Source organism: Hemicordylus capensis, chromosome 2, assembly GCF_027244095.1.
Source record: "Hemicordylus capensis ecotype Gifberg chromosome 2, rHemCap1.1.pri, whole genome shotgun sequence".
Classification (NCBI taxonomy): Eukaryota; Metazoa; Chordata; class Lepidosauria; order Squamata; family Cordylidae; genus Hemicordylus; species Hemicordylus capensis.
Window position 1 is genome coordinate 343601441 of NC_069658.1, and position 19933 is coordinate 343621373.

General features: G+C 44.2%; 1 protein-coding gene across 6 annotated transcripts; it reads left to right on the forward strand.

Annotated features, from left to right (window-relative positions):
* Positions 1–4767: 4767 nt before the first annotated feature.
* On the forward strand, positions 4768–13999 carry CBY3 (chibby family member 3). 6 transcript variants are annotated; one of them, XM_053298989.1, is made up of 3 exons: positions 4768–4894; positions 8212–8309; positions 13378–13999. In XM_053298989.1, exon 3 carries the CDS (start codon positions 13429–13431, stop codon positions 13909–13911), a length of 483 nt encoding a protein of 160 aa, XP_053154964.1. In that variant the 5' UTR covers positions 4768–4894; positions 8212–8309; positions 13378–13428; the 3' UTR covers positions 13912–13999. The 6 variants fall into 6 exon arrangements, with proteins under 6 accessions (XP_053154964.1, XP_053154965.1, XP_053154962.1 ...); XM_053298990.1 differs by having other exon boundaries at positions 4768–4887; XM_053298987.1 differs by having other exon boundaries at positions 4769–4902.
* Positions 14000–19933: the final 5934 nt, after the last annotated feature.

Here is a 19933-nt window from a genome sequence, read left to right on the forward strand (position 1 = left end):
ATTCTGTGCCTAGGCTCCTCTGCTTCTCTTGGCTTGATGCCCTTCTCAGACCAAAGGCAGCCTGAGATTCTTCTCCCTGCTTAGAGACATTAGTGTGCAGCTTAGCCAGTCACTGCCTGACACTTGATCATCATAATCACCAGCATAAAATATTCAAGTGTATTACAGATAAACCTGATGAAAATGGTATTTACAAATTAAAAGGACTTCCTCCCATTATATGCACAAATAAAGTTGGCAACAACATTTATAAAGGGGAAAAATCAGCTATATTTACTTTGAAGCAAACAATTTGATAGTAATTCCCAGTAAAGAATGAGAATATTAGAATGGCAAGTGTTCAGTCAATTGTACTCTTATTATGGAATGCATCCCATTTAACTCACTGGGACTTCTGAGTAAACATGCATAGTATCCAGCTGCAGGAGAGATAAGTAGTATCTCATTGTTTAAAATTCATTGTAACACTCAAGACTGTTAGAGAGCTCAAGAGGGGAGATTTCTTTATCTGCCTCAGCTACAGCAGAAGTGCACAAACATGGGGGCATTACTAATTAATGTTGTCTGGAAACATGGGAGTTCCAAATAAATAGTTTGTTTAGGAAATCCATCAGCAAGATTGATGGGGACCTACATGCCTCATTGCTAGCTACATACATACAGGAAGAGGGGAAGGGAGAAGTCTCTCTCTCAGATGAGGAAATGAAACCTGAGACTATCAGTGTAACAAAGCATCTTTCTATATTTTTGCTGCCCAATATAGGTGTTTCCCATAGTCTGGGATACTCCCATTGAATCAATGGGAATGGTCCTATTGATTTCCATGGGAATACTCATGAGTAACTTAGCCTGGATGTAAACCAGTGACTGGAGTAGCCTGTCTCATAACTGTAACATTTAAAATTTCTGTATGGCCATCTAATGGTGCAGCAGGGAAAAGACTTGACTAGCAAGCCAGAGGTTGCCGGTTCAAATCCTGGCTGGTGTGTTTCCCAGACACCTATATCGGGCAGCAGCAATATAGAAAGATGCTGAAAGGCATCATCTCATCATCTCATACTGCCCTGGAGATGGCAATAGTAAACCCCTCCTGTTTACCAATGGTAAACCAAAGACAACCACATGGCTCTGTTGTTGCCAGGAGTCGACACCAACTTGTCCTTTTACCTACACAAAAATCTCTATGGGGTATAAAGCAGGGTTTCACAACTTTGGCATCCAGCTGTTGTTAGACTACAACTCCGATCATCCAGTAGTAGTTTGTCCAAACAAGCCAGGGGTGTGCCAGTGAGCTGCCTCTGATTACCAGAAGCCTCTCTCTCCCATCCTGCTCAACCCCAGCATTAAGGAGAGCCATGTTGTCTACAGGCTGACCATTCATCAGGTAGAATTGCACCAGATGGTCAGTGATTAACCAGCCCCTGATGAATGGCCAGATTGCAGGCAGCATGGCTCTTGTTAACGCTGGGACAGGGTGGGACGGGAGAGAGAGAGTACTGGTAACCAGAGGCAGCTTAGTCTCACTTGGCACCCAGCCACCCACCCCAGCTCATTAGGATGAGCTGCTACTGTCATCATCGCCAGCCATCATCATGGCCAAAAGTCAGGGATGATGAGAATTGTAATCCAGCATCTGCAGGAGGGCTGAAGATGTACAGTCCTGGTATGAAGTATTTAGTTTTGCTGCTCTTTCCCCAAAGTGATGGTCACCTCACATAAAGTGTTCTTGCAGTTGAGTGGTATGTTGGGGAAGCCCTCAGTCTCTGAAGAAAGAAGGAAAATAATGAAATAATGAGGCTATTCCCACGATCAGCCGAAATCAGGCTAGGGGAGCCTAGCCCGATTTTGGCCGATCGTGGGAGCCACTGGGCTCACAGGTGAGCCCAGTTGCCTCCCGGCGGTTAACCCACCAAACAACCCCTCCCCTTAAACCGTTTTTGCGGAACGAGTGCTCTGCAAACCTGTTTTTTTTTAATCCTGACTAGCTGCGGTGCGGCTCTGCGCCGCACCATGGCTACTCACGAGTAGACCCCCGGAGGGGAGGCGAAAAGCCGCCTCCCAGCTCTGGGGGTCTCTGCAGTATGCCCTGCGTGCTCGCGCAGGGCATACTGGAGCTTCTGGGGGCCACATGGCCCCCGATCCTCCCAGCCCCCGCCAGCTCCATCATGGAGCCGGCAGTCGTGTGGGCAGCCAATCCGGCCGCCCAGGGCTCCCTCCCTGTTTGTCTGTGGGGAGAGCGGGCCTAGCCCACTCTCCCCGCTAACCTTCACAAACCGGGTCTCACTGATCGTGAGACCCGGCTCAATATGTTTTCATGCTTCACAAATGGTGGGTATTGGAGAAGCTAGTTGTGTTTCCCTGGACAGTATGGAAACATAACTAGATGTGTTTCTATCACATATCCAAGGGATAGATATGTGATGGAAGTATCCAAATGATGGCTATTTTAAGTGATTACATATCCAAGTAATAGGAAACATAACTAGAAGCTAGTTGTGTTTCCCATCACTTGGACGGTATCTAATAGGTACTCATGACACCTACACACAACCACATTATATTTATCACTATTGCTGCTGAAGCAGTAGGTGGTAGAAGATGTAGGGATCCATATTTCCCCAACAACAAAATATTGTGGCTCTGTGTGCTGAATAAATGTGATTCAGTCAGAGCTAGTGAAACATAGTGGCCAAGCTGCTGAGCTGTTAACTAGAAAGCCCTTTGTTTTTCAAACCTTGCCTCTATCAGGAACTTAGTATGGACTTTGCCACTATCCGCATAGAGGGTTGTTGTAAAGATTACTAAGCTAATCCATGTTTAACACCTTGAACACTCTAATAAGCTAAATAAATGCTCAAGTATAGTTATTCCACAACAGAGGTGCAATATCTAGGAAAGAGGTCTGGATTCCATGCAACTGTGCTGTAATACTTGTACATCTATGGTATAAAAGAAACAGTCTGGAAATGATTTTAACTGCCCCAACGCAGGCCATATGTACTTGCCACTTCTGGCAGTAATCACAAAACATTTGGTTATACCCCTATGAGTAATCACTCATGTCCAAAGTACCTGAATGACAAAGGATCATGGGAGTTATTAGAAATGATAATAATTAATAGGGAAATATTTACACACACACACACACACACACACACACACACACACACACACACACACTGTATCAATTGTTTACCCTGCCGGAACACCTTAGTATATCAACCAGTGTTATTCCACCCTTGGTATAGATTCCAGTAACTGTCATTTGGATTTCAGTTTCTGGATCAGAAAAATATTAACAGATCTTAAGGTTGCTAAGAATAATCTGGGTGACAAGTGTACTGATTCATTGTGCTCAACACCTACAACCACATGGGCCCTGTGTCTGATTCCCATTAGTGTAGCCAGCAGTCACATATATTAGTTGGTTCAGTCCAGTCCAGAAAAGGAGGTTGCCCAGAAATTGTTCTGCAAAATGCTGAATATATGTATATCTTCATAGTAATATTTCCCATGCTTCCAGTTCAGCAGCAAAGTCTGTAACCAGATGTGTGGGGAACTTCTGTCTAGATATCCCACACATCAATGTTGTTTAAACATGTTTAAACAATGTTGTTTTGACACACATGTAGAGGGGCAATTCAGATGAATGTCCCACTCATGCAATTAAGGGGTGCCCTGCGTCAGGACATCCTCCTGAGAGGTCAGGGTGGGTGTGCTCTTGGTGCGTACCTGACCTTATTGCTGTGGGCGTGCTCTTAGTGTGTACCTGACCATCCAAACTGGCCCATAATGTTTTACATATTAGTAGCAAAATGCCAGGATAGAAAATAGGCCAGCTTATACACAGTGCACAAGCAGATGTTATTATAATGTTATATAAATATATTTCATGTGAATATTATTATTTTTTTAATCTGGGTTAATACACCAACATGAAAAACCAAACCCAAACAATTTAATTGGTTTGACAGTCCACATATGAGATAAATGTTATTAACTTTTTATTTCAGCTGGCATTTTGGCCTTAAACTTCCAATATCATGTATACAAAATAACCTTAACAAAATCCTCTCGTCTACTCCCCCGCCCCATGTGTGTATGAAACTAACTTATATTGAGTCAGCTCATTGGTCGGTCTAGTTCAGTATAAGGCAGCTTCATACATTCCTATTGTTTACATTCAAGTTGTTCTCCTAGGTTACAGGTGCTCTCTCTGAACAATGCCTGAGACGGAACAGGGAACCTTCTGCATGCAAAGCACGGGCACTACCACTGAGCTAGGGGCCCATCCCCATTATTAGTATCCTAAGGCAATAGTTATTTCACTTTTATATTTCTGCATTAAATGGCAAAATGTGCCTATTTACCTCTAGAACCAAGGTATTTTATGAGTAGCATTGTATGTATAACTCAGTTTGCAAGCATCCATATCTTGCAAACAGCAGCTAATAGGTCATACAGTCACTGCTATTAGCAGTACTGAAGCCCTGATGCCATGGATTATAGAATTATAATTTCAAAATAAAGCAAGTCAGAATCCTCGATGCAGTGAGACATACTGAGCATCAGTGTACCCAGTGTGTGAACAAATAATCTGGCACAAGCATATGAAAGAGGGGAGGGGGGGCTACAGTGAAAACCACCACCCCCCCCCCCCGCCCCAAAGCAATGGAACTGAGTCTATTAAGCTCCTCTTTGTGATGCAGATGTGTTACAAGGGTTGCCATAGTAGCAGCATACATAACAAAAGGGGGCCAGCTGCAGGGCAGAAGTAGGTCAGACTGGTCTAAATAATACCCACTTTGATTGAAAAACATCCAGATCAGTGAGGGAAGAAGAGGAAGAGAAATCAGAAGGATAGTGACAAGAGCTAAGGATACACAGGTTTTATGTATGAAGGTTTGGAAAGTGCCTTCTTTTCAGGCCAAGAAACAGATTCAGAGTAACCTCTTAATGCTACATTTGTGTTATTATTTAAATTTGCCTTAGGACAAACCTGAAAACAATGTACGATTGTCATTGGACAATAATACCTGTAGTCCCCCTCCCCCCCCCCCGCCCAATGACTTTAACAGCCTCATTTTCTACAACTGACAGAGCCCAATCCTTTGTTTACTTTACTCAGAAGTCATCCCACACTGAATTAAATGGTCTTACTCCCAGTTAAGTGTATATAGAATTGAACCCCAGCTCATTTTGTTCCTTTTGTTTTCCCTCACAAACTAATAGGTTTTGGGTTTTGTTCAAAAGATTCTAGGTCTGAGTAGCTGTGACGGCAACCCAACCTAAATATTAACACTGTGGGCACCAGAAATAGGTATAAAGTGCAAGTTCTGTGTGATTTATTTATTTCATTATTTATGTATTAAATTTTCCACTGATATCCTGTTCTTCCTCTAAGGAGCCAAGAGCAGTGCACATGATTATGTACATCCTCACAACAACCCTGTGAGGTAACAGGCTGAGAGATACGTGAGTGACTGGCCCAGACTCACTCAGTGAGTTTTGTGACTGGTTGGGGATTTGAACTTGGCTCACCCATGGTTTCCCCCACAAAAGTTCTTTCCCTTAGGTGCTTGTCTTCTGAAGAGAGAAGAAAAGCATCTGTGAGGAGGAGGTCTTTAGAGGAAAACACAGGAGAAAAAGGTCACAGACTCAACTCACCTGCCCTTTCTCTGCCTGCAATCACAGAGAAGCTCCACTTACCTATTCAGCAGCAACGGCCATTCTAAAACACGGGCCTGTTGCTAACATGTCTAGGTAGATCCTCTGTCATTAACAGTTTTTGCCTTATGGGGCCATGGCTTAGTGGAAGAGCATCTGCTTTGCATGCAGAAGGTCCTAGGTTCAATCCATGGCAATCTCCAGGTAAGGTTGGGAAAGACTCCTGCCTGAAAGCTTGGAGAGTCACTGCCAGACAGTGCAAACCATACTGAGCTAGATGAACCAATGGTCTAACTCAGTATAAGGCAACTTCCTATTTTCCTAATCTCAGGATTTAGGCTGTTCCTACTGTACATTTAGCAGGTACCTGTATGTTTCCCACTAAAAATGCATTATTTGTGTTCCAAAACATATTTAAAACATGTGAAATGTGAGTAAATGCCCCCCCCAAAAAAAACCCCTAACCAACCACACGTTTTCTTTATGTAACATGTGAAATATTTTCCACTTCAATGCTGGCAGTCAGGTGACTGATCCACTGATAAAGTTTCCACAGTGTGGAATGCTGACCCATCATTTGGGAATCACTATTCTCAATCTGATATGAAAATCCAGTGTTGTTCTACACAGGAAGTCTGTCTTCGTCAGTCCTGCTAGAAAAGAGCATTCTGATTACAAGCATGTCACAAATAGAAAACAGGTGACAATATGAGCCAAGCCCATATTCTCCAATCTTTTTGCATATATGGAAAGAAGGATACACTTGTAACAACCAGTTCTCATATCAAGGATTAGTGCCCAAACTCCCCACCCGCTATTACACATTGCTGAAGAAGGGATTCCATCCGTTATATGCTGTGCATTGCATAATATACCTTGATGTTGTACACCCATTTACATGCTAGTGCACTAGAAACATGATGCATCTACCTACCCACTTGAGATTTAATTTCTAGAGATTCTGGAGAGAGCTTAATCTTGAACAATGGCAACTCTATAATTCATTGTGGGGAGAGAGGAGGAACATAGGAAGCTGCCGTATACTGAGTCAGACCATTGGTCTATCTAGCTCAGTATTGTCTTCACAGTCTGGCAGCGGCTTTTCCAAGGTTGCAGGCAGGAATCTCTCTCAGCCCTATCTTGGAGAAGCCAGGGAGGGAACTTGGAACCTTCTGCTCTTCCCAGAGCGGCCCATACCATGAGGGGAATATCTTGCAGTACTCACATACCACTAGTCATCCCCAAGAGGAAAACATAGAAACAAAACAATACCAGTAATTTCCCAGGGACAGATTCTAGACAATGGACTGTCCCTGGTAAATAGGGACAGTTGGAGCTGCATTTGGGTTGATATAGCTCACGGGAGTACCCTCGAAACAGTCATGGCAGAATACAGTTATTCATAATATGGTCGAGATCCATCAAGCTATTTTAGAGAGGCCTTGTGGGATTTTTGATGTTCTTCCATTCCATAACAAACCTATTCCATATCATAAACCACAAGTTGCTTTTTAAAACTCCCCACAGTTTAAAATATGGTTTGCCATGAGACATGGAGGTGGCTCTATGATCTCAGACTGAGCTGACCTGCAGGGCTCAACGGGGAAGACAAAGAACCCCAAGGAGACATCCTTAGTTGTCACTTCCACTCCACAGGCTTGGATGCCACCGATTGGGCTATTGGATAGGATGCCAGTCCCAGCTGAACCATCATTCCTCAGGTTTCACCTCACCTGGGGGTGGTGGGCAAAGCCTAGGTGAAGCCACACGTGCTGCACTTGATAAGATGCTGGGCTACACAAGTCCACAGATGGTGCAGGAATGAAGAGGAGGAAGGAGAAGTTTCCAGCTGCAGTCTCCAGAAAGATATTACCCAAAGATTAAGAGTTGCAAGCAAGACTAAGCCCCCCTGCAGGGAGAACTGCTAGCACTCTAAGGCTGTCCCTGAAGCACCGAAGACCATGAAGGAACATGTTTCAGAGTAGGCCTAGGAGTTGGGCAGGGTGAAGCCAACCTCTGCCAGTAACATACCTCAGTAAAGCACTCTACATTATGTATACCACAGTTGGACACCTCTGATATTGTACTGTATCCCAACCATCTCCCCAGGCCTTTAGATGTGGTATTACTCCCTTGCAGGGGAGGAGGTGCTGACAGGATCCTGTTTGAGAAAAATAATCCCAAAGGCCCTTTGAGCATATGGCACTACTTGTGCTGTTCTTTGGATCCAGGTCTGTGTCCCCAGTTCTGTTGTTTCTACTGCCGGTGGACTATATATCCAAAGTACTGTAACTTTAGAAAACAAAGTAAGGTGCAGCATGTTCAAGAGTGTTGTTGTTGTTGGGGAGTTCTTTTGTTTGGTTTCTTGCAAACAGAAATTAATCATTTTGAACTTTAATGTATCTGGATGTAGTCTGACTTCACATTTATTATTTTTGTACACTTTTGGAGATGTTAACAATATGTAATTTAACTTCCTTATTTCTTACTATTTTTGGCCAGCACTCAGTTTCCTTTTTCATAATGCCTCTCTTGTTTGTACAGGGGAAACAGAAGCAATGCAAAGCACACTCATGGGATAACAAAGGAAATGCCCATCTTCATCTGCCAGCTTCTGCATGTACAACTGCCAGTTAGGCAATGTAACCAGATACAGTTTCTGCTCTGTTATATTTATTATCTTTATTATTATGGATGGGGCATAGCTGAGTGGAAAAGCATCTACTTTGCCTGCAGAAAGCCCCAGGTTTAATCTCCAGGAAGGGCCAGGAAAGATTGCTACCTGAAACCCTGGAGTAGCCTCTGAGGCTATTCTCACAACCGCAGGAAAGTGGGCTAAGGGAGCCCAGCCCACTTTCCTGTGGTCATGGGAACTGCTGGGAGCCATGTGGCTCCCAGAGGCTAGCCCACTTAAGTCCCCCCCACAAATGAGGTTACCGGAGTGAGCACTCTGCTAACCCCATTTTGGAGATTGTGAGTCGCCACAGCACGTCTCCGCACCGTGACAACTTGTGAGGATACCCCTGCTGGGAGGCTGAAACAAGCCTCCTGATCTTGGGGGTCTCCCCAGGATGCCCTGCACACTTGCACAGGGCATTCTGGGACTTCTGGGGGCTGGGTGGCCCCGGATCCCCACAGGCCCTACCAGCTCTGTGATGGAGCCAGTAATTGTGTGGGCGGTTGATCCGGCCACCCAGGGCTCCGTGGGTGCTCGTGTGCGGGGAGAGCTGGCTTGGCCCACTCTCCTCCCCTAACCCCAACTGGCTCTCCACACTGCTCATGTGGAGAGCCTCTCTGTCAGTTAGTGTAGACCAGTGGTTCTTAACATGGGGCCCACAAGATGTTGCTGAATGTTGTTTGTTCAACAACATCTGGCAGACCCCACATTAAGAACCACTGCTGTAGACGATACTGAGCTACATGGATGGACCAGACTTGGTATAAGGCAGTTTCCTATGTTGTTCTACACTATATAATGAGGCAGGTCTCATGATCAGTGAGACTCGCCTCTAGAGGGTTTGTGGGAGCCCGTTCTCCCCACAGACGATCACCAAGCCCTCCCCGGGAGGCAGGATTGGCCGCTCACACGACTGCCGGCTCCGTCACGGAGCCGGTGGGGGCTTGGGAGTTTGGGGGCTGTGCGGCCCCCGGGAGTTCCAGTATGCTCTGCACAAGCATGCAGAACATGCTGAGGAGACCCCTGAGCCGGGAGGCTGCTTTTTAGCCTCCCGGTTGGGGGTCTCCTCATGAGTTTCCGCGGTGCAGAGCCATGCCATGGCAACACACAATCCGGAAACCCTGGTTAGCAGAGCTCTTGCTCCGCTAACCTGGGCTAAGGGGAGGACTTCGCGAGCAGGTTAGCCGCTTGTAAACCACCGGGCTCTCCTGCAAGCCCGGTGGTTTACGTGACCAGCAAAAATTGGGCTAGGCAATTCTAGCCCGATTTTTGCTGGTCATGAGAATAGCTTCATTATGTCTTTCCAGCATTTTCTCTGATTTATTATATACTTTTCCTAATAATAAGCATATTTTAATAGAAAAGGGAAGCATCTTGGGAGTAAATGCATTGGACTGTCATTATCATATAAAGTTTATTTTAAACATTACATGCTTTAAGCATTCCAACAATATAACTACCTTAGAGAAAATGTAGCTAATAAAGGGGGAAATATATATTCATCAATTGTTATAAAATCTGTGGGAGGAAGCCGTAATATTTGCAGAAGGTTGAACTGTACGTTCATATCCTTTTTAAAAGTATACATGTGTATACTTTTTGTGATGAGCATTCACTTTTAAGTGCATTCTTCTGATTAAGATGGGCCTGCAGAATTTTGATATAACAGAATTTTGATATAACAGAATTAAATATATTTGGGTTTTTTAAAAAAATCTATCTGGTCCTAAATCATTCAGATTGTACATAACTTATAAATTATCATCTTTTCCTTACACCCTGCTGAAGTCTCTATGGTTAGGAATTATAACTATATCTTGTTAGTACCCTCTCTGCATCAAGTATGAATAGTAAGGGTAGTACAAAGATGCTAAAAGATAAGCTCCTTAGGTCACTGTATGCCATAAGCATCTTTCAAAAGCATTGTGATATTTATTTTTATGTAAACAACTTTCACTGTTTACATCCAGACATTTCTATCTGAAGAACTTATTTAATTTGTTCCCAATATGTTAGTTCTACTCTTGGTTAAAGTGCTGAAGAATATACTCCCTACCATCACAGGAAAAGGAGTTAAAAACACATGTGGAAGATTTGGGGAATGATGATCCAGAGATAAACCTTTTAAAGCCCTTTAATTTCACTGTGAAAGTTGAACACCTACTTAACCTTTTCCTATTGAAATAATAGATGCTTGACTGAATTGTTCCCATTGTTTCCTTCTCTGTATTTAAACCAGTGTGATCTGGTAGACATTGTATAAGATTAAGATTTAGGTTGGAAATTAGGTTGGAATAAGGTTGCTTATCTGTAAGTTTACTACTTTGCCTTGAGCAAATAATGACATCTCAACTCAAAATGTAGCATCCGTAAAATGGCAAATTCATACATTAATCCACAGGTTCCTATGCACATGTCAGATACATGCATCATAAGTACTTTGCAAATATAAGTGCTATCTAACTGGTAAACTAAATTACCAGTTATCTCTAATCAAATCAGGTTAAAACTGAGTTGTCTGTTGACAACCAAGAAACACAAATATGTTCATTCAGACATCTTGCCTACAGAAATGTGGTTGGCCAAAATAGGAAAAGCAATTGTGAGACATTGCAGGCCACATGATGACATGTCAATCAACATGATGCAAAACATAATTTCAGGGTGTGTTTGTGTACTCAGAAGCACTAAGCAGTTCAGCTCTTTAGTCAAACTAGTTCATATCTGAGGTTTCAACAGAAGCAAGAAGTTTGACAAGTGGCTACATCAAAGTGGTGTCTGGTGAGCAGAGTATTTTGAGAACTGGAAGAAAATGGGTTTTTATGGCTGGTGGGTGATCTGCCTGCATATGTTTTGTTATCACACTTCATAGATGGGGCAAGACAGCCAGAGGCCATAGATTAGTTTTAGTGGAGGTGCCCCAAATTAATTTGCTTATTAGAATAAAATCTTATCACTTGATCTTATGTAGCTGAAATGCAATTCTCTTCCAAGTAGGTAGGCCAGTTGCTCTCACCACACTCGGTTGTTGTTGTTGACTAATATACATTTCTGCCAACTTTAGCAGCTCCTGTGGATTACTAGAAGGACACATGTGGAAGTGTGGGACCTAGCTTCCTCCCCATCCACTAGAGTAGTATTAGAAACCTTATCTGAGCACTTTTAGAAGAGCTGTTTCTGCATGGAATAAGGAGTATTCTAGTGAATGTGAAGGCAACTGGGTCCCACCCTTCTCCATTTGCATCTTGGAACAAATTAATAATTCCTTTAGCTTGCTAGGACAGGATCTATCCTGTCCTAGCAAGCATAAAGAGATTATTCATTTGTCACAAGATTCATCTAGGTTTGGTCTTCAGGCCAGTTCTCAGTGCCAGAGTACAGCATTAAAATATGTGAGGGAAAGTCCAGTCAACTATTTATTTATTTAAAATATTTGTACCCCGCCCCTCCAGTACACTACTGCTCGGGACGGCTCAAAACAATAAAATAGATACAAGACACAATAAAAGTAATAAAATTAACAAACAAGTTAAAAGTCAGGTTAAAAAACCACACTTATTATTAGGTTCAAATTGAAAGTTATTTTCAAAGCTAAAATCTGAAAATTATAAAAAGTTAAAGAGACATAATAAATGTCTCTCGCAGAGTGCCTCCAACTCACTTCCCTCGAGCAACCAAACGCAGCTTCCAGGAGTTGGGATTACAAGCCAGAACTTTAGGTCAGAGTTGGTGACTGCTGAAGTGGATTGAGCTCTAGCATTATCTCTGATTAGAAATTATCCACTGGGATGATCATGCTTACACTAAGATCCTTTCCCCAAATCCTCTGAATTACTATGTATTGGGCCCCCAATATATTATCAAAACAAAAGTTGAGGTTTATTTAATACACATGTTAATGGTTTGAGCTATGTCAGTCCCTTTACTTCATCTTGAGGTAGTATTCTTTTTTCCGTAATTCCCTCCTGCTGTCCAACTAGAATAGTACTTGAGCAAGGAGAGGGAAAGAAACAATAGAAAGGTGTTAGTGATGTGACAATGCAACTGTTAGTGTAAACCTGGTTCAGTGGTGTAACTGCTATCTTTGTTTGTTAATGAATCATCTCCACAGGAGAAAGAGAGGCAATGGACACAGGAAAGGGGGTACATCTATGTTTTAGCAGGATTTATAGTAATTTCCTCTCTACTGAGAATTCCTAGGAGGGAGCTAGGGATTCCCAGTGTCCTTACCAAACTACAGTTCCCAGGATGCTTTGAGGGCAGTCATGACAGTTAAATGAGAATAACACTAATATAAGTGTGTAGTGTAATATGATCAAAAGGAAATGGTGTCATTTGCAAGCAAACATTAGGCTTGTTCACACAACCAGGATTCGAGTAGGAGAAGCCACCTATCTTAAATTGGGAGTTGAATGTGCTACCATTTGCCGACCATCTGCAGCTTAAAACAAAGGTTGGATGGGGAGGACGTGGTGTCGTGTGGGTAGCAGCAGCTGGGGAGGAGAGCCTTGGCCTACCTAGCAGCTGTACTCAATTGCTGACTGAGGTAGGACAAGAACGTCTCCTACTCAGGAGTTTGAAGTTGCAGATGATCGGCAAACGAGAGTGCCCTGAGCTCCCAATTTCAGATAGGAGGCTTCTCCTGCCCTGATTCGGGTTGTGTGAACAAACCTATGACATTTTAATTCAATTGCTTAGAAAGCTGGGAATCTTACCTGGTTCTCTTTTCCAGTTTAGAGCATAGTTTCCATAAGATCCATAACAAGTTCGAGTCCTATTTATTCTAAAGTTATTGTATGTTTCCTTCACCAAATAAAAGGACATAAAAAAGAAAGACAGGAGTTTTTCAGAATAGTTATCCCAAGTAAGGACAGAACTACATATAATTTGTAGTAATCACATGTTACATATAGATCTGCCCTAAGTGACAGAGTATGGTGATCAATCTGTATTTCTTGGTTTGTGAGTTTGCCTATGTCATATAATACCGCAGCTTCCTCTGTAATACTGCACATGTTGGCTTTCTGTTCCAGAACTTTCTCCTGTAGGTCTCTTATTAGTATCCTCCATCTCTAGCTCTTGTCATGGAAACCATTGCTCACATTCTGCAGGATGTGCGTGATTATTGGGCTGATAATTTTTCTCGCAGATTTTTTCCCAGAAGGCCAACACTTCGCCAAACAACCTCTTTGTCCACTTTCTATCTGTTGGACTACAAAACCCGGCAAGCTGAACTGGGAATGGATTATGGCCCTCCATGTGCTCAGCTAAGCAAAAAAAAGTTTGTCTTCCAGGATGGGGAGTGGCAGGGTGACAGTATCCCTCAGCAGATGCCCTTACTGCAGTTATTCTCCTCTCCTGAGAAAGAGCAGCTTAACAAGAGTCTAAAGAAGGCAAACAAAGCCTTAGTAGAAGAGAACAATTACCTGAAGTTACAACTAGAGCTACTGATGGACATGCTGACAGAAACCACAGCCCGACTGCACTCAGTAGAGAAAAAGATGGACAGCACTTCGTGGCATCGAAAGATGAAGAAGACAAACAAGGTGCTGATGCTTCGGTCTTGAACATCTTGGACATAAGACCTGAGAGAATTGTATTTCTGAAGTAGTTTGGCTTCTTGTGTCCAGGCACTTAATAAAATCTTGAAGATAATATTACTGTGGTTTGGTCTTAGTTTCTATATTTTCTGACGATTCTATTCCCAATCCCTTACCTCTAGGTTGTGATTTTTATATCTAGATCGGATGGATCTAATTGAAATAAGTGTCAGGCCTTAGCAGAGGTTTGCTCTTGTCAGGTGTTAAGCCAAGGACTTGGTCCAAACAGGCAAGTCTGACACTTGAATTGGGAGGTCAGGGTAAAGAGGTCAGAGGCATAGTCCAAACAGGAAAAGCTGAGGATGGAGCAAGCAGGTCAGAGTCTGAGAGGCATAGTTAGGGCTGAGTCAAGAGAAGCCAGGCAGAACATCACGGTTGCATTGCACATAGCAACCAATGGGCCAGCTTTGTTGAGACTTGGCCTGAGGTATCCGCTGACAATCACTGCAGCCTGTGTGGTACCTTTGCATTTCAATGCTTAGTCACCTGGATTAGTTTGGAGAGACAGAAGAGTTTTGACGGTGCCAGGAGGTAAGGCTCCTGGTCTTGATTTCTAAATGAGCTGGTTAAAGATCCACCCAGTGGCTTAGACTATGAGGCTATTCACACGCATAGTGGAAACCAGGCTAAGGGAGCCCGGCCTGGTTCCCATCGTGCGTGTGAACTGAAGGGAGCCATGTGGCTCCCACCAGCAAGCCTGCTTAATTCCCCCCACCCTTAAACAAGGCTAGTGGAGCAAGCACTCAGCTAACCTCATTGTTTTGACAGTGTGCCACTGCTGTGTGGCTTCATGCCACAGAGACTCATGAGGAGACCCCCCTGACCGGGAGGCTACAACAACCCTCCCAGTGTCAGGGGGCTCCCCAGAATGCCCCACGTACTCGTGCAGCGCATCCTGGGACTTCTGGGGGCTGGGCAGTCCCTGATCCTCACCGCCCCAACTAGCTCCATGATGGAGCCGGTAATTGGGTGGGTGGCCAATTTGGCTGCCCAGGGCGAGCTGCCTGCTTGTCTGCAGGGAGTGCTGGTCAAGCCCCCTCTCCCTGCAGAACCCTCTTAGGCTCTCCACACGGCTTGTGTGGAGAGCCTTAATGTGTCCTTAGCCTTTTCCATGCGAAAAGGGAGGCTATTGGCAGTGTTTGGGCTGACAACAGATTCAGACGCATGTCTGAGAAAAGCCTTGGACTTGAGTTGCTGTTCTCCAACCATATATGACCTCTAATAAAAAGAGCCCCTGGTGGCACAGTGGTAAAACTGCCGCCCGGTAACCAGAAGGTTACAAGTTCGATCCTGACCAGGGGCTCAAGGTTGACTCAGCCTTCCATCCTTCCGATGTCGGTAAAACGAGTACCCAGAATGTTGGGGGGCAATATGCTAAATCATTGTAAACCACTTAGAGAGCTCCGGCTATAGAGCGGTATATAAATAAATGTAAGTGCTATTGCTATTGCTAACAGAAGAGGTGCTGCATGTTCTTCCTGGCACAGGAGAAGGGGAGACAGTTGAAATCCCTCCCCACACACACTAGCACCAATGCAGCGTTAGTCTGGAACTCTTCAGAAGCACTTGTGCTGTTCTGGGGCTTCTCCTCCAACTTATTTAGTCAGGATATCAGCCAGTGCCTCTTATTCATTCTAACCACAACACTGTGAAGTAATATTTTGCTATAGAGACTGGATATTCTAAAACAGGTGAACTTAATGAGTTGCAAGATCTTCTTCTTCTTCTTCTTCTTCTTCTTCTTCTTCTCCTTCTCCTTCTCCTTCTCCTTCTCCTTCTCTCTTAAAACCCCAAGATCTACCAGAGTCAGGTGCAAAATAGGGGCATGGGGGGCAGACATATACTTAGAAATTAAGAACAGGATGTGTCTGAACACATACATAGCCCAGGAATGTTTTCTCTTTTAAAGAGCTCATACACAACCCTTTCACACAAAAATCCACTCAATTTCCTCCCAAACCTTTCTCATTGCAGCTAGTGGGGCGGGGGGAAGCTTCTTGTTTGCTACTGATAAACTGAGACTGAATCCAGAGAAGATGGAGGTACTTCTTGTGCAGGGTTGGAACTTCAGGGGTGATTTTGATTTGCCAATTCTGGATGGGGTCACACTTCCCCAGGAGGAACAGGTACACAATTTGGGAGTGCTTCAGGATGCAAACCTCCCTGGTATGTCAGGTTGAGGCAGTGACCAGAGGTGCTTTCTATCAGCTGCAGCTGATATCTCAGCTGCTTACATTTATTGAGATGAATGGCCTCAGAACAGTGGTACATTTGCTGGTAACCTCCAAACTTTATTGCAATGCTCTTTATGTGGGGCTGCCTTTGTACATAGTTCAGAACAGGGGCAGAGCCACCACTGAGCTGACAGATTCAAAGAACCTGGGCTGCTGCCAATCAGGGGCTGCGCCTGGCGCCCCAGCCACAACCACTGCATCTGATGTCAGATGCAGGGGGCGTGGCTTTACTCCCAAACAGGGTGGCCGAGAGCTGCGTGTTCCTGGCCACACTGTGAATACGGCGCTGGCCAGCTTTTGCTCTCAAACGGGGCTGCGTGGCCCCGTTTGGGAGTGAAGCCACACCCCCTGCATCTGATGTCACATGCAGGGGGCATTGTGGGGGTGGGGGGTGGGCACCGGCAGTTATGCTGAACACAGGTACGGAACTACACTTCCTATCTGTACCATGCATTTGAAGGGCCTGTATCCAAGTTCACTTTTAAAATGAACACAGATACAGTAATTCACACACACATGTGTATGAATGGACAGACATCAGTATACTTGTACAGCATAATGTCTGAATTGGACTAGAGTTAAGCACATGCTTAATGTATCTTCTTCGGAATACAATCTCTTTATTATTAATAATTATCTTGGAATCTTTTACTGGGAATGAGGGGCACATCTACACTACAAACATTTACCTTAGTTTTATACCAGTTTAACTGTCATGGCTTTCCTTCATGAACCCTGGGAATGTTACTTTAATGAGGGCAAGAACATAGGAAGCTGCTTTATACTGAGTCAGACCACTGGCCAATCTATCTCAGTATTGTCTACACTGACTGGCAACAACTTCTTCAAGGTTTCAGGTGGAATCTTTCCCAACCCTACCTGGAGATGTCAGGACTAAACCTGGACCTTCTACATGCAAACTAGGTGCTACCACTGCCCCATCTTTAGAATGCTATGCAGTGCCAGTGGGAGGTACATTTTATGAAAAATGCCCAATACAAACATAGATATGTTAACTAATTAAACTGAAATCACCAACAGTTATGAATATCATGTATCGGAAAACACTTGTGGGGTTTTGGAAGAACGATGGGCCACACTGGAAAAAGTGGCCTCTAAACAAGCATATGGGTGGGGAATTTTGCAACTGAGATGTGGTCAGTGGGACTTTGTTTGACTGAGAACTCTCGGCTGCTTGGAGTGCAATTCATTCAAAGGCAGGGAGGGATGGCTGACTGACTGATGAGCTGGCCCTGCAGAGGCGAAGACAAAATTGCTGCAGAAAGAGCTCTCACAAATATATTAGCCCAAATGAAATCCAGTAAGAAATAACAATCTACCTCAACTTTTTATCATGCTTTATTATACAAATACCCCTTTCCAATCTAGCTGTTTGCAAATATGACTCCTGCTCCCCTCATGTTCATTTTTGCTGTTTTGCAACAGGAAATGGTTTTACTTTGAAAAATATTTTGAAACTTGAAGCTTATCTTTTCCTGATTGCCCTGAGCAGTGGCTTCTGTTTCTTCCTCATTTCAGATAAGTATTATCGAAGAGTCTGCAGTTGTGTTCACAGACATTCTAGTTCCTCTTTGCAGCAGATTGAATGGGCATATGGCAATGTTGCTGAAGACCGAAAGATGAAGATTGAAGGACAGCATCCGATCTGCCTACAGTCTAGTCTTCAGTTTGAGAAATAGAGCCCTTTCTCACGATTGCGTGAGAGGGCTTGAAGGCAGGTGGCAGCGAAGGCAGCAGAAGCTTGCCTTCCCCAGAGATGATCCAGGTGTGTTGAAGGGTCTGGGCATAAGGATCGCACACCCAGACAGTCTGTGGCTGCCATGGGCAATGCAGAGGTGGGGACGTATCATCCTGGCCTCCGGAAATTCCACAATGCACTGCATGTGTGTGTGGTGCATTGTGGGGATCTCCCTAGCAACGGGTGGCTGACCGTCAGTGCTTCAGCACCAACTAAAAGCAGCCAGCACTAGGGATATGCAAACTGGTTTGGGGGTTCAGTTTGGGGGTTTGATGGTTCTGGGTCAAACCGAACCCCCCCCCAGGTTCCCTCTGGACCAGGACCGCACCTCCCCACCAGTTTGTTTTATATCTATATCTATCTATCTATCTATCTATCTATCTATCTATCTATCTATCTATCTATCTATCTATCTATACCTTTCTTTCCAGGGGAGTTTGTTGGGGTGATGGTGGTGAGTCCGTGGAGGTTCCCCCTTCCCACACTGGCCTTAAAAATGCCACCCTCCAGCCCATTCGAGGCTTCGTATATCGGCGTGGTGGCCATTTTGGAAGCTGCCATGCATGTGCAAATGGCCTCTGTGAGGCCCTGGCCCATGCCAGGCATCATAGAGGCCATTTGCACATGTGCGGCGGCTTCCAAAATGGCCGCCACACCAATATACGGAGGCCGAGGGGGCATTTTGAAGGCCGGCTAGGGGAGAGAGAACCTCCGCAGACCCCCCCCCCCCAGCGCCCCCAGAGAGGAGAACGGTTTTTTTAAATTTTTTTTTTTAAAAAAACATTTTCACGAACACCCCCCCCCCCGCCCGAACCGGACTGGGGGTTCTAGGGGGTGCAGAACTGAACTCGGCCAGTCAGGTTCAAGTCTAGTTTGAACTCGAACAAAACTGGGCCAGCCGGTTCCATGCACACCCCTAACCAGCGCTGATGCACAGTCAGGTAAACAGGGTTAAGGGAGTGCTTGCTCTTTTAACCTCATTTAAGAGCCCAGCTTCGTAGCTGGATTTGCCGCTAAGACACCACAGGAAGCTGGTTGGCTCCCAGCAGTTTCCACGGGCAGCCAAGCCTAGGCTTAGCTGCCCTAGCTTGGTCTCGTGAGAAACACTGTTATAGAGATTTTTTAAAAATGTGTTGTTCTGTTAATATTCTACCAAAGTAGGTAGTCCCCCTGCTCGCTTCAACTAATATACAAATTCCAGTAAATTAAAAGTTCCATTTTATATTTTTCTTATTATTTGTTGCCTGCCACCTTGACAGAGGTAGATAAGGAAGCTGACTATTTAATACAGAAACAGAAAAAGATTTCTACAAATCAATTTATCTTTTACTTAATCAAATAACATTTTAGAAAATTTACTCTTGCACATCATTAGCACTTGCTTTTTTGAGGAAAATAGGATAATCTAGCCATAAATAAGTACGCTGAAGGTTGTAATCATATGCACTCTTACTGGGGATGTCCCATTTAATTTAGTGAGCTTAAAGGCAAAGCAAAACATACATAAGATAATTAATGCATTGTGAGTCCCTGCCTCAAATGGTGTGTAGGTTTGGGAACCACTCAGGCTAGTTCCACTTAGCATAGATCCTCAGTTTTGTCTGCTCTTTTTCTCCCAAGCACCTTGAAGGGGTGAGGAACCTCAACCTCAAGATAATGTACTAGCAGATGTGATTTTGTGCTCTTGCGGCTACACCTTGATCCAGAATGCCAAATGTTGTGGCACTATGAATTTCTGGATAGTAATCCTCCTGTCTCCTCCATACAGCCCACAAAAGTTCTAGGCCACAGTAATCAGAAAATTGGTTAGACTTAGATGCTCCTCTCTGGAACCTTAGATAGCCCCATCCTTGGGTCCTGCTGTTTTGGAGCCCCAACATGGTGTCTCTCTCTTGGAAAAGAAGCTGTTGAAGTAAAATTAAACAATGTTGCAATGGCTCTGATATGAGTGATGCTAGAACCCTGCTCCCTTAAAATCAGGGAGAGCTGGTGTGGA

Bases quoted from the DNA above. Each gene is read 5' to 3' on its own strand.
- CBY3 (XM_053298989.1), top strand. From the start codon at position 13,429: ATGGAAACCATTGCTCACATTCTGCAGGATGTGCGTGATTATTGGGCT.